The sequence below is a fragment of the Erythrolamprus reginae genome, chromosome 7 (assembly GCF_031021105.1).
Source record: "Erythrolamprus reginae isolate rEryReg1 chromosome 7, rEryReg1.hap1, whole genome shotgun sequence".
NCBI lineage: Eukaryota > Metazoa > Chordata > Lepidosauria > Squamata > Dipsadidae > Erythrolamprus > Erythrolamprus reginae.
Genome location: NC_091956.1, coordinates 53,895,866 through 53,911,598, shown reverse-complemented (window position 1 = coordinate 53,911,598; position 15,733 = coordinate 53,895,866). Strand labels below are relative to the sequence as shown.

The following is a 15,733-nucleotide window of genomic DNA, read 5'->3' as shown; positions in this document are numbered from 1 at the left end:
TTAACCCAACTGTAGGAACAGGAAAAGATTAAAAATCCTAAATATGGAAGCGTGATTAAATTATTATTCAGAGCAGTCTGTTCCACTCCTGCAAATATTTGCTATAAATATAAAACAGTATTAATCCCTTCTCCAAATCTCAATTTTTAACTTTCATGGCACAATTCATCATTGAAATATAAATATTCACTCACCAATTATTGCTTGTTTTAATTTATTTTCTTAAGGATAATGTGGATAAGGCAGAATTCAAACTTAGGAACTAGTATTCACAGAACATCTATATGGGAAATATTTCCAAAGCATACTATTACAAAACCCAAACTGCTACAAGCAAAAGAAGATTGTTAATAAAAAAAATTCTTTTCTCACAAATACGCTTAGGGCATAGTTTAGTACTGGATTGTATCAACCTAAATCCTGATTAACTTTAATAAGGATTGCATTTTTATTAGTTTCCAAAACTACTCCCAACTTCATTTGAAAGTTTATATCAGAAATTATTTAACCATAATTAAAGTTGAGGAGAAAGAGGAGGTGGAGAATAGCCCCTGGTGATGTAAACATTTGCACTTAGACTTATATACTACTACATAGTGCTTTTTCAGCCCTCTCTAAGTAGTTTTACAGAGTCAGCATATTGCCCACAACAATTTGGGTCCTCATTTATCTACCTCAGAAAGATGGAAGGCTAATCAACCTTGAGGTGGTGAAAGTTGAACTGCCAAACTGCAGCTAGCAATCAGGTGAAGTAGCCTGCAGTACTACATTCTAACCACTATGCCACCTCGGCTCTTAAGGCCAGTTCTCAGTTTGTGAATGATAACTAAAAGAATAAGCTTAATAACTGTACCAAGGCTTCATAAATAATACAAATGGGAACATGAGTCAAAACATAGAAAAGTGCGCAAAAGATTCAAAGGAGGTTCCTCACAATACATGGAAGCATAACAATGTGTTGCTCTTTGGATCATTAAAGCAGTGTTTCCCAACCTTGGCAACTTGAAGATATTTGGACTTCAACTCCCAGAATCCCCCAGCCAGCGGATGCTGGCTGGGGAATTCTGAGAGTTGAAGTCCAAATATCTTCAAGTTGCCAAGGTTGGGAAACACTGCATTAAAGCAGCCACATTTTTTCCAAGGCTCAGGTGCATACATTGAAAGCTATTCCCATTGTCTCTGGATGTCTTGTGAAGTTTATCTTTTAACTGTTTTGTACAGCCCTCAAGTGAATCCTACAATTAGCAATTAGTCATTGAAGGATACTATTTTACATTTTCAATGGGATGTCTCCTTTTTAAATGCTTTCATATCTCTGTGCTTCAAACATCACTATACCATCTCTAGTGTAAATATGAGCTGCAACATATGATTTGGCTGATTGCAGCACTTGGCTTTAAGTTAATTCTAATTCATTTAAAGACCTAGTAAAGAAATTGAGGTCTATATTTGGAATTACAGACAGTTCCTGCATTTGCAGAACTGATTTTTTTTCTGAAGCATATATGAAATTTTGAACAGCAGTTTGATTAATTAATGAAAGACCCTATTTTACAGAAATATTTGTTGAAAAACAAAAGGCCAGATGCTAAATTTTAATCTACTTCAGAAAATCAAATTGTCATTTTTTCCTTCATTGTTTTTGTGCCCTATTTTTGAACCGAAGTAGATTTTTAATTTTTTTATTGCTTCCATGTCATAAAAAATACATTGATTGCTGCCTTGAATTTTGAAGTTAAAAAGTCCTTGTCATTATTGCAGATGTATTTTGGAGCAAAAATGGAGGAGACATCTGAACCATCAGAAGGACATTTTCACTTTTAGAAGACCCGGTCCTTATATGCAAACACAGGATCTCATGAGAAGAGAGTGAACATTTGTATTTCAGAATTGCCTTACATCAGATAGCGTGAAGGGTAAGCAAATTGCATATATGGAGTGGGTGGGTGTTAGCCACCTTAGACTGCAATTTCTATACCTGTTTACAAAAAAGTAAGTCCCTTTATACTTAGGCGGGACTCACTTCTCCGTAGATGTCTATAGAATTGCACCTTAAATTTTTCTGCAGGCAGAGAATAAAAAACATTCAAAAATGTTTTTGTCATTGTTTGTGAAATTTATATCGTGATCGTTTATTTACTAATCAAATTTATATGGCTGACCATCTCACTGAAAGTGATTCTGGGCGGTGTACAATAATGACAAAACCAACTAATACTATTTCCTGACATTTATATGAAAATAGGTTATGTTTTCTTATTTTTATCAAACCTTTCCAACCTACATGACCTTCTGTATTTTTGAGACTTTTATTTCCAGTGTTCCCAGTCATGTTGCTCTGATAACTGGGAATTTTGAAAGTGGTAGAGCTGCCATGTCTGAAAACTATTGAATTAGGAAAATTATTTTGCTTATTTAATAACTAGGAAATTTATATCCCTATTAATGACTGTTCATTTATTTTTTAGTTAATTTTTTCTCTTTTTTTATTCAGGGTGGAGTTTATGTTCCGTGGCTATTGTATTTTGTAATGATTCAGTGATATTTATTACTACATATACAGAAATTGGTGATTCAGTTCTTTTTTTATCACACACTTCCAGCTAACTCAATCCCAGCTTCCCATCTGTAACATCTGTTCTTCTACACTATGTCAATTAATGCACTGCAATCTCTATTTTTTTCTCCTGGTAAATCATGAGAATAAATGAGATTTACTCAAAATGTATATGTGCTTGGGATGATATTCCTACATTTATTTATTTATTTATTTATTTATTTATTTATTTATTTAATTTGTATGCCGCCCCTCTCCGTAGACTCGGGGCGGCTCACAACAGTAATAGAAAAACAATGTACAATACAAATCTAATAATTAAAACTAAAAACCCATAATTTAAGAAAACATACACACAACATACCATACATAAACAGTATAGGCTTGGGGAAGTTATCTCAGTTCCCCCATGTCTGACAGCAGAGGTAGGTTTTAAGGAGCTTGCGAAAGGCCAGGAGGGTAGGAGCAGTTCTAATCTCCAGGGGGAGCTGGTTCCAGAGGGTCGGGGCCGCCACAGAGAAGGCTCTTCCCCTGGGCCCCGCCAAACAACATTGTTTAGTCGACGGGACCCGGAGAAGGCCAACTCCGTGGGATCTAATCGCGTCTAATATATATGATATCTATAATTTTTCCACCCTTTACATTTTATTTTCATTATGTCACCTACTTCACCTTAAAATTAAATGCATCAAAAGATAAAAATCTACTTTAATTTTGAATTTAATTATCATGGGGGATTTTTTGCCTTATGATAAATAAAATCCATTTTATTGAATATGTGGCTTATCAATTGTGATTGGTTGATGGTAAGTCAAATAACCAGACTCATTTCCATTTCTGCCATCATGAGGCAATTACTTTCAGTGTAAAGCAGCATGATTCGTATACAAATATTGTAAAGTGTTAAGGCTGTGTACTACATCCTACAACATGTTGCATCTTCAAAGGCCCACAAGAGTACTCTTTGTAGACTTTAGTTCAGCATTCAATACCATCAATCCAGACACTCTTCTAAATAAACTAAGGTAAACCGCTTCAAACTCAATTGAGAAAAAAACTACTTCAACAACAGAGTGGTCAATGCCTGGAATGCACTACCTGACTCTTCGGTTTCTTCCCCAAATTCCCAAAACTTTAACCTTAGCCTGTCTACTGTCCATCTCATCCCATTCCTAAGAGATCTGTAAGGGGCATGTATAAGAGCAGCAATGTGCTTACCATCCCTGTCCTAATGTTCCCATGTACTCATAACTATCTCATGTATACTTTTACTGTAATTTTATATAAGCTTGACAAAAATAAAAGAATATATTTAATAATATTAAAAATAATAATATTAAATACAGTAATACCTCGTCTTACGAACTTAATTGGTTCTGGGAGGAGGTTCGTAGGGCGAAAGGTTCATAAGACGAAACAATGTTTGTATAGGAAACAATGTAAAATCAATTAATGTGTGCAAGCAAAAAAAAAATCGCAAAAACAGCGCTCCACTGGGCGCCACCGCCCAGCTGTCACCTTTTGAAACAGCCAGGCGCTTCTCAGCATTCTCCCGAATGCTGAACCTGGAAGTTCGGCAAAAGTTCGGGTTCGGGAGGCCGTTGAGAAGCCCCGCCATCCGGCTGTCACCTTTTGAAACAGTCAGGGGGCTTTTCGGCGTTCTCCCAAATGCCAAACCCAGAAGTTCGGCAAAAGTTCGAGTTTGGCGTTTGGGTTCGGGAGGCCGCCGAGAAGCCCTGCCGCCTGGCTGTCACCTTGCCAGAAGAGCCGCAGAGCTGTCAGCCGGTAGGGAGGCTCAAACGGAGGTGGGGAATCCCAATAGGGAATTCCATGGGCGGAGCTTTGACATCACAGAGACGTCCTTCCTGGAGTCCATGTTTTGGTCGGCCAGGAAGGACGTCTTCATGACATCAAAGCTCGTAAGAAGAGACAATTTTTTTCCAAACCCCGGGTTCATATCTTGAAAAGTTCGTGAGAGGAGGGGTTCGTATCATGAGGTACTACTGTATTATTATTTTACTAATAATTTTAAAAAGAATTCATTTTTTAAAGGAGAAATGAAGAAAAGTAAAACATAATGGGATCATTGTTCAATGACACTTATTGAATTGTGGATACTTGCTACAAATACAACAGATAAATACTAGTTTCCATGAAGTAGTTTTGCATTTAAAGCATGGAATCTCAAATACTGATGGTTATACTGAAGACTGCATTTTAACAGTGCAATTCTTTTAATATTGCATGGTTGGTATCTGTGGACATTCACAATCAAACTGCAAATGAGGCATTTAAAATCAGATTTAATTGCTTCTTTATCAATTTCTATTACATTTAGTATACAGTGGTACCTCGTCTTACGAACTTAATTCATTCCGTGACAAGGTTTGTAAGTAGAAAAGTTCATAAGATGAAACAATTTTTCCCATAGGAATCAATGTAAAAGCGAATAATGCATGCAATCCCAAAACTCACCCTGTTTGCTTTGCGTCGCTGGGAATCCCCACCTCTGGACTTCTGTTGCCAGCCAAAGCGCAAGTTTTTGCACTGCTGGGATTCCCCTGAGGCTGCCCTCACTGAAAAAACCCACCTCCGGACTTGCGTTGCAATCCAAAGCTCTGTTCCTTTGCTGCTGGAATTTCCGTGAGCCTCCTCTTGCTGGGAAACCCTGCCTCCAGACTTCCTTTGCAAGCCAAAGCTCCGTTCTTGCACTGCTGGGATTTCCCTGAGCCTCCCATCGCTGGGATTCAAAGCAACGCCAGCAAAAATGAAGGGAATCCCAGCAAGGGGAGCCTCAGGGAAATCCCAGCAGCGCAAGGACACGGAAGTCCGGAGGTGGGATTTCCCAGCGAGGGGAGCCTCAGGGGAATCCCAGCAGTGCAAGAATGGGTCCTTCGGCTGGCAATGGAAGTCCGGAGGTGGAGATTCCCAGCAAAAGGAGGCTCAGGGGAATCCCAGCGCTTCGGCTGGCAATGGAAGTCCAGAGGTGGGGCATCCCAGCGCCGGTGGCTTGGGTTTGTAAGGTGAAAAGAGTTCGGAAGAAGAGGCAAAAAAATCTTAAATACCAGATTCGTATCTCAAAAAGTTTGTTAGAAGAGGCCTTCGTTAGACGAGGTACCACTGTATATGTCTCTCTGATGATGGCATACAGTATTTAAAATTAATATGTTTCACATACAGGGATGGACACAAAAATGGAAACACCTTGAAAAATCATCAAAATATCTTTTAACATGGTGTTGGTCCACCTTTTGCGGCAAATATAGCCTCAATTCTCTGGGGTATTGATTCATACAAATTGTGAATTATTTCCAAATGAATTTTAGCCCATTCTTCAGTTAAAGCACCGTCCAGTTCTTTTAGAGACGGTGGTGGTGGAAATCGACTTCTTACTTTAATCTCTAAAATTGACCATAAATGCTCAATAATGTTGAAGTCTGGTGATTGTGATGGCCAGATGAGATGCTGAACTTCATTAGAATGTTCCTTGTGCCATTATTTAACAATTCTTGCTCTATGGATTGGTGCATTATCATCTTGAAAGGTGGCATCCCCCTCTGGAAACAGTTCTTGAACCTTAGGATGAATTTGGTCGGCCAAAATTCCTGAAATGTGGTGGCTGTTAATTCTTCCATGAAGGGAAATCATTAGCCCGATGGATTTCTAAGAAATAGCACCCCAGATCATCACTGAACCTCCACCATGTTTGATGGTTGGGAGAAGGCAGTCTGGATGAAATGATTCTTTTTACTGTCTCCAAACATAAACACGGCCAGAGGTCGGAAAAATGGTAAACAATGATTCATCAGAGAAAATCACATTTTGCCACTACTTGAGGGACCATTTCTGGTGGTTTCTACACCACTTTAAATGCTTTGAAACATTTGTCTTTGAGAGCAGAGGTTTTCTAATTGCAGCTCTTCATAGAATCCAGATTTGTGAAGCTCCCTTCGAACAGTTTTTCTGAAAACTGGGTTCTGTACATGTCTATTGAGCTCTGCAGTGATTTTAGGAGCTGTGGTCTTGCGATCTGCTCTAACAATTCACTTTAGAGTCTGATGGTCTCTCTCAGACAACTTCGACTTTTGACCAGGCCTGTGCTTGGCTGAGGACATTTTCCCTTCTCTTTCAAAAGCAGTCATTACTTTTGAGACATTACCTCTTGAAATGCCAAACATTCAGGCACTTTATGTTACACTAGCACCTGCCATTCGATCACCAACAATTTGGCCTCTTTTAAAGTCTGAGAGGTCTGCCATTTCTAGAAGGTTTTAACCAATTTCCTGAAATTTCTGTACAAAAAAAGGTAGTTTAAAAAAACATATCAAGTAACAGAATTTAAAAAATATTAAAATATGTCAATTTTTGATTGATTTGAACATGTTCAAACATTATGATGCTGGAAAGAGAAAGGTAATTGTTGGCATGGTTGCCAAAAGAAAGGAATTTTCATGCATATGTTCTGGGAGTGTGTAGAAATTCAGGAATTTTGGAAGGAAGTGCAGAACGAAATAAATAAAATGTTAAATATTAATTGGATAATTACAAAAGAAATAGCGATATTAATTAAACAAAGAGAACTAAGAGATTTTAAAGAAATAAAAACTGCAGCACTGGAAAGCGCTCAAGCGGTAGTGGTATTGGGTTGGAAAGAGTCTATAAAATGGACACTACAGAACTGGTACTAGTACATGGTGGATCACATTCATTTTGAAATCATGGAAATAAGATTAAACAACTTTGATGAAAATAAACTGGAGAAGCTGATGGCACGATGGAATAAGGTGAAAAGTTATATGCTGAGTAGAATCTGTGACACAAATGTGAAAAATAAACTCCAATCACTCTTTCAATAATAACAAATGCAAAGTAGAGCTAAGGAAATATATATATATAAACTAGTAAATATTTGAACCCCCCGCAATTGGTGGTGGTGGTGATAGTTATTGTTAGTCGGGTGATGGGCACACGCACTGTGCACTGTTTTATGTTTGTTTTATGTAACCATATCTACAAAATCAATAAAAAAATATATTTTTAAAAAACAACAACAATATTATGATGCCAAAAAGTCAAGTGTTTCCATTTATTTGTCCATCCCCTGTATTTTATTTGCTTTGCCTTATAAAAAAAACAGTAACAGGGTTGGAACTTGAAAAAAATCCTGGGGAATGATGTTCCATGGGACAGATGATGCCAATCACAGGCCACACCAGGACCATTGCTGGGCCCAGATCCTGAGCATCTACTCTTTCTATGAACACATGGGCCAGACAAGTTTTTTTGGAAGAGTCCAATCATATAATACTTTGTTGATCAAAATTATGTCATACTATTAAAAGAGCCAGGGTGGTGTAGTAGGTAGAGTGCTGTGATGCAGGGAAGCTGACTGTAGATCTGTAGGTCAGTGGTTCAAATATCACCACCTGTTCAAGATCGACTCAGCCTTCCATCCTTCCAAGTTGGGTAAAATGAGGACCTGGATTGTGGGGGCAATATGATGGCTCTGTTTAAAAAAAGTGCTATTGCAACGTTGTAAGCCACTCTGGGTCTAAGGAGAAGGGCGGCATAAACATCAAATAAATAAATGAATACATTTGTTACCCAAAACTATTGGTAACTAATGAAAGGGAATGAACACTGATGTTCCATTGTCATCCTGTCTGCCACATCTTATTCAACTGCAGTTTCCAAGGCATTTTGAAGTCAGACCAACAGTAGCAAATCAGGGAAAGTTAAAAATACATAATGTTGAATGTCACCATGTCTAGGTTTATTTCCTTCCTTTTTAGTGCTTAAGCTTGATATAGATTACTTCATTTATTTCATTTCTCTCAGGTAATAACATTATTTTAAAATAAATATATTTATGTATTAAAATAAATAAAAATATGTTAATATTGTAAAACTTTCCTTTTTTTGCCTGAATGTCAAAGAATTAACTTCTCTCTAGATCTTTTCTGCTAAAGGGATGATTTTTGCATCCAAATCACTACATGCACAATCAATGTGTACATGGAAGTTTAAAGATGGAAAAAAGGAAGGTCAGCTCAAATTAACTCTGGGGGAAAGACAGATGACTTAATCAGCATTTGAGTCATCGATTCCATGTCCATTCTTTCAGTTAAAAACAAGAATTCTCAGATCACAGTAAAAAAAAAAGTTCAATGATCTCTTTTTTGTCACGTGCATCTTCACTTCCTAATTAATTCTAAAGGGAATAAAGGTTCTACAATTCATGATGAGGTTACCTTGACAACATCATGTATTTAGTATCTTACTCCGAATTTCTGCATCTTCTTTCTAGTAAGATGGTATTTAAAGCTTTTTATATATCTTTTTGTAAATATTTCTTGCTTTTTTTGTTGTAGAAAAACAACAGACAATAATTCTTCTATAATTTGTAAAGCAATGAATTATTTGTAAGTCCTTTGGCAAAATACCAAGATGTTAACAGAGGGTTGTAACTTTAAATGCCAGGAGCAAAATCTGCAACCCAGTTCCAAGGAGACTGGAAGCATACTATGATGTTTGTTTAGTTTAACTTTTGTTTCAGTCTGAAAGTGTAGTTCCTCATTAAAATTGGTTAATACATATTCCAATAATAGTTTGTGATATTCTTCAGTTAGATAGTTCTTTTAAATGGCCAATGTTTTCTGCTATAGAAATACTGTAATTAATTCATCAGTTGCTTTTGTTCAAAAAAATAAACTTTTATATTAATTTTTTTCATAGTATTTATTCACGTTTATTGCTCTCAGCCTGAATGTCTACTAATTTGTTACTTTTAGCTAGGAAGCGGTATAATTATATGATAGAAGGAGCTATATTGGATACTAACACATACAAAAGGTTCTTGATATCACAACATTGTGATGAAATTCAGTCTTAATCATTGGGGTAATTGTAGAGTCAAGTGAAGTATTATTTCTATTCTATGTTCTAATATACACCTAGTATTTGTATCCAGTTTTGGGCATCATATTTTAGGAAAGACCACGTGGAGCATTTCCAAAAGACAATATAAGTTACTTGTGACTTATGTCATTGATTTTAAAATAACCAAATGACTTTCTCAAATAACAGCTCCTTCATATGACAAGGATTTTATGTTTCCATACCTGACCATTTTTTTAAGTGATTTTGATAAAACTGAACTCTGTAAGATGGAACAATGAAATGAAAAGGTTATATAAATTATGATTCTAGGTAATCATTCACCACCCAACTGAATTACCTCAAATATTAAATCTGAACTTCTTCCGTAGGATTTTGGTTTTATAACAGTGATCTGCTTTGTGTATTCATAAATACAAAATGTGTGCATATAAATGACATTGGTATTCTCTGAGCTTGGTTGTTTCATTACCCAATGCTATTAAGGTGTGGAGCATGGGTGGGTTTTAAGGGGCATGCATAAGTGCACCAGAGTGCCTACCGTCCCCTGTCCTATAGTCTCTCCCATATCTCATATATCTTCTCTTCTATCCCTATATCTTTTTCTGCTATTCTCTAATAGTTATATTTTACTCCTTTATTTTCTCCTCTATTCTCCCTTTAATATATTCTACCTGATTATATTCTCTATAATGTATTATTGTGTATTGGACAAAACAAATAAATAAATAAAATAAATAAAAATTTACCTCATTGTCGTTTCTCTTCCTTCTGCACGTGGTTGCGCCACACAGGTGTGCGTACTTGCTTGTATTCACAGTGCCAAAAATTCCAACATTTTTTAAAGTCTAAAAACAAGATGGCGACCACATGCACAGTGCCGGAAACTCAGTGTCTGCACATGCTCAGAAAAACCAGTTCTGCGACGTCATCATGAGTGGGTCTCTACCAGTTTGGTCAAATCGATCCAAACAGGAAGGAACCCACCTCTGGTGTTGAGTTTACTCTCAGTTTATATTCTAGTGCATGGGTGTCAAACTTGCCACGTCACATTACCATAATGGGATGTATCACAACGTTTTTTCCTTCGTGGAGCTGGGCGAGTGTGGCCTGTGCGTAACACATTTAGTCTGTGGGCCACCAGTTTGACATCTCTGTTCTAGAGATTTAGTCATCATAACTATTGACTGCTGGTTGGTGTTCATGGATACATTCTGCCAATTTTCAGAAATTGTTTGACAATTTCTTGTCATGTATATCTTTTAGAAAATAAATGTTACTTAATCCAGTGATGCTTGTTCCCAAGAAGTGTGTGTGTGTGTGTGTGTTTGCAAATAAAATATTTAAGACATTTCTAAATTGAGTTTAACTAATACGTTTTACAGAGCCCATTAAGGTATCAAATTAAAAATCTGTGAGTTCTAATTCTGCCTTAGACATGAATTCACCTGGGTGTTCTAGGACCAGTCACTTCCTCTCAGCCCTTGGAAGGAGCCAATGGCAAACCATTTCTGATAATCTCACCAAGAAAACTTGGGGACTAGCCCAGTTAATCACCAAGAGTCAACACTGTCTTGAAGGCTCCATCTACCATCTATCATCTAGCTAGATAGCTGTTGACCAAATTTGAAATCTATGTATCCACTGTTTTTTGAAATTAGTAATTTCATAGTAGTATATTACTATGCTTTAGATTTACTTCATTTGAGAAATAAGAACTTAAGGAGTGTGCCAGGAATTAGCTCTCATTAAAATTAGTATGCCTTGGCAAATAGTAAATATTATATGTAATTTATTGCTAGGGGGAAAAGCTGTGGAATCACTGGCAAAAAGAAAACTCTTTAAGACTTTAAAATACAGTATGTTACAAATATAAATTAAAATTTAATGAAGCAGTAAAAAATCATTCATTGAATTAATATCAGAGAAAGTACTAGAAATTTCAGAGGAAATTTTCAGAGAGATTGAAGATTAATTTCTCTAATAGAACATAATTTGTATTCCACTACAGAAGTGTTTAAAGCATTTGTTTTAATATATACAATAATGTACTAATCACGTGCATCCATAGTCATTATATCTGTTAATCTTACACAGTTTAAAATACAATTCAAACAGGGAGCATTGATTCAACACTGGTGCAGAGCCATTTAATTTGTGTACAATCTAAACAATCTAAACAAATATTTTGTACTTCTAGCATAAATGGGACTTTGTGTGCTATCATTAAAATCAGATAAAGTGTTCCTTTCTTGCATCTGAAATATCTTAGCAGCTACCTCATCTTTTTCAATAAATGTCTTGCAAACTGATAAATGTAATGGGCACTTATAAATGGAAATACTATATAATATATGGGACATGGTAAGGAACATACCGTATCCTTTTTGCTGATGAGGGTATGGCTAGCTGATGAGAGCAAAATAGCTTGAAATAGTGTCCCTTCCTTTTCATCATCATTAAGCAAAATGCTATACATACATACATACATACATACATACATACATACATACATACATACATGAGTGTGTGTGTGTGTGTGTGTTTCCTTTTGTTTCATTATCAGCAAAATACATTACACACACACACACACAAACAAGAATATCTACTCTTATTGTTGAAGGTTCTGTTTGTAATTGTAAAATGCTAAATGCTTGCTGAACATTACAGAAGATTATATTGCCTAATTATTCTGTTTAAAATCCATTTCTGCCTGCCGTATTAAGATAAGAACTATGATAGAACCATAAGATTTTATTCGCTCCAATTTTTCAAATTATAACACGGTAAAGTCTTGCAGTTCCTTAGGAAAGGTAGTTTTAAGAATGAATCCTTGTCCAACAGTTCACTGAAGGCAGATTGCCATCCACTTTGTTGAATTAACAAAGACAAGCATGAACTAAATTAAATTAAACTAAAACGTGGACTATTTCAAAGACAGACCTTTGCAAAGAGGGTTCAGGAATTTATCAATATGAGCTTAATTCAGAATAAGCCAATTCATTTTGTACAAGATACAATATTTTGTGTAATATTTTGTGATTTTCTTACATGCTCAACATATTTCTTCAAACTTTTAGAAAGCTGCAAAATTCCTTCTCCAAAACTGCATTTGTGGACTAAGGAAATAGTAACACAATGGAAATACAATGGCAATATTAATTTAAACAATTCTTTAATGTGGTTTAATAGCCATTGCAGCTTGATTGTGGTTGTACACAACTCTTAATACAGTAGTATAGTTTCTATGCTCTGGTTTATTTGCAGTAACACAGATATCTTATTAATAGTTACAAGATTGTTCTGACAATAGCTGAAATTGCAAATCACTGTAATGCAATCACTTCATAATCACAATCACTGATTATAACACAATCACAAATCATAATACCTGAGATTACATACAAAACCATCAACTGATGGTTTTATGAGACTTTCAGCTAGGTCCTTTGGGAATCGTTTTGGGAATGGGACTCTTTACAGAAAACAATTTTGTAGTGTTCCTGGTTCTTAAATGCCTATCTGGATCAGTTGTTTAATTAACAAAGCTTGTTTGTATCTCCTAAATAGAATCAATTGGTTAAGGCAGTCCACAGACATGACAGCTGCTACCAGAATTCTCTTAGCTAAGATACTAAAAAATATCTTACATTACTAATAATGTAAAATATATGGCCTATTTTTAGAGGGACAAATATGTTGAAGTACACGTGCTTTCTGCTGAAATGAACACTTTGAGTTTAAAGCTATCCACGTCCGTTTATATAGCCACCTGAACTTCTAGAAGTGATTCCCATAAGCCTTTATGAATTACCATTTAATATGCAGAGGAATTTTTATACATATACTTAATGTAGGTTTATATATAGAATCTTGATTATAAAGGCAGGCATTTCACATTTGAGGGAGATATAAGAATTGCGAAAATAATGTAATATTCCTTACAATATTTTTATTTTCCTTCAACCAGGGGTGGGCTACTGCCTGAACAGGGGGCAATGCAGTGGGTAGTGAAAATGGAGCTCCACCCCGGAGCACCCAATTTGCACTGAAAGATGTTGAAAGAAAATGCAGGGCATCCTGCATAAGCCACACCCATAGTGTGGTAGTAAAAATTTTGGTAGCCCTTCATTGCCTTCAACCATTATGTGGCCTAAAGACTGGAGGTTTTTTCATCCACATTTTTTCATCCAAATTAGGTCTAGCAGAATGAGACTATGGTAATAGCTTTCAGTACATGTGTCCAAGTAGTTAGAATAGTATAGATTTTATCCCATTTCCTACCTCTTTTAACAGGACTGAATGTTTATACATTTTGTTAAAAATTTCATTTCATTTATAGTTTTCACTGTATATCTACAGTGTAGTATATATGAACATATTCCACTTCCTCTAATGTATGCTAATTAATTTTAATTTTCAAAATAATTTATGTAATTTGTCTTTATATTTACCTTCCTTTGATGAATTTTCAAGAACTAGAGTTTGTAATTTATCCCAATATAGTTTCCTTTTTAAAGAAACAAAAGACTTCAATACATTTTAAAAAAATAGTTTTGTCTTATATCTCCCACAAATACTTTCTGTATAATTTAGGTATTTCAGCATCGAAACATTGTTCTGCTGTTATCCAACTTGATATTTTTACATAAACTTGAAATTTATTTATTTGAAAAAGTAGTCATTTTTAATGTGTGTGTGTGTGTGTGTGTGTGTGCAGATTTAGGAATATTTTTTTCAAAACCTTCTACTGAAACTCAATGCATGTATCTACATAAATTAATGTAATAATAACAATCTTACGTAGTCTTTATAGTACCCTCAAATAATTAATCCTTTAGATCAGGTGAATGGATGAGGCAGTCAGGTTCAGTGACAGCAACAACTCTTTATTAAAGCAACTATGTACAATCCAGCAGCTCTTTTTCTGACAGCTTATTAGACCACTCAGCCAATCAGCTTCAAGCATTTTCCCGCCAGAATACAGGACCTGACTGGAGCCTTAGTATATAACATAACCAATAGTGTCTTACTTGAATAAACTTCTCATGTGAGAAATGAATGTATACATGCACATAAAATCACACTTTGATCTTCAATTCAGCTTCTAATCAAATTTATGTTTAAAAATACTATGTTATTTACTAATATATTATGTTTATTTTTCAGGAAATGTTTTTGTGGTCAACTTAGCTATTGCGGATCTGATCGTAGCTATCTACCCTTATCCTCTGATCTTGACATCTATTTTTCATAATGGCTGGGACCTTGGATACATACACTGCCAACTCAGTGGGTTTCTTATGGGCCTGAGTGTGATTGGATCTATTTTCAACATTACAGGCATTGCTATTAATCGATATTGCTACATCTGCCACAGCCTCAAGTACAACAAGTTGTACAGTGAAAAGAATTCTGTCTGCTGTGTCATTCTAATCTGGACTTTGACTTTTGTTGCAATTATGCCAAACTTTTTTGTTGGGTCCCTTCAGTATGATGCTAGGATTTATTCATGTACTTTCTCTCAGTCAGTGAGTTCCACATACACCATAGCAGTGGTCTTCTTTCATTTCATGCTTCCAATAACCATAGTAACATTTTGTTACCTGAGAATATGGATCCTCGTTATTCAGGTACGGAGAAGAGTTAAACCTGACTACAAACCTAAACTAAAGCCACATGATTTCCGGAACTTTATCACCATGTTTGTAGTCTTTGTACTGTTTGCAGTCTGCTGGGCTCCATTGAATTTCATCGGACTTGCAGTAGCTGTCAGTCCAGAAATGATAATTTCCAAGATTCCAGATTGGCTGTTTGTTTCCAGCTACTACATGGCATACTTCAATAGTTGCCTTAATGCAATCATTTATGGACTTCTAAATCAGAACTTCCGTCGGGAATATAAACGAATACTTAGGACAATTTGTACAAGAAAAGTGTTCTTCCAGGACAGTTCTAATGATGCTCCAGAACGGATAAAAAGCAAGCCCTCACCCCTGCTCACAGAAAACAATTTAGTGAGGGTTGGATCAGTATGAAGGGAGAGATCTAGTTACCAACGATTGCTAAATATTATGTTACATGACACCCAAGTATTAAATCCGCATACAGCCCCTTTCTTCAATTTCTGTTGCAATACATGGAAACTTACATGAATATATTGTATGCATTTAGATAAGATTATATGTATAACTAATAATTACATATTCTTTCCTACATAATAGTTAATAATTACATATTCTATTATCACAATATGTATGATGTTACACACAGCAGGCA

General features: G+C 35.7%; 1 protein-coding gene across 2 annotated transcripts in view; it reads left to right on the top strand.

Annotated features, from left to right (window-relative positions):
- The window catches only part of MTNR1A (melatonin receptor 1A), a 31,145-nt gene extending 15,653 nt beyond the window's left edge, over positions 1-15,492 (top strand). Inside the window, exons 1-2 of one of the 2 annotated variants that reach the window (XR_011559555.1) lie at positions 1,841-1,916; positions 14,624-14,675. Coding sequence is in view for 1 of the 2 variants with exons in the window: in XM_070756621.1 (XP_070612722.1) it covers positions 14,624-15,492 (869 nt within the window). In the remaining variant the exon portion in view is untranslated. Of the gene's footprint in view, positions 1-1,840; positions 1,917-14,623 lie in introns of those variants that run through there. The other variant, XM_070756621.1, reaches the window with a different exon arrangement.
- Positions 15,493-15,733: the final 241 nt, after the last annotated feature.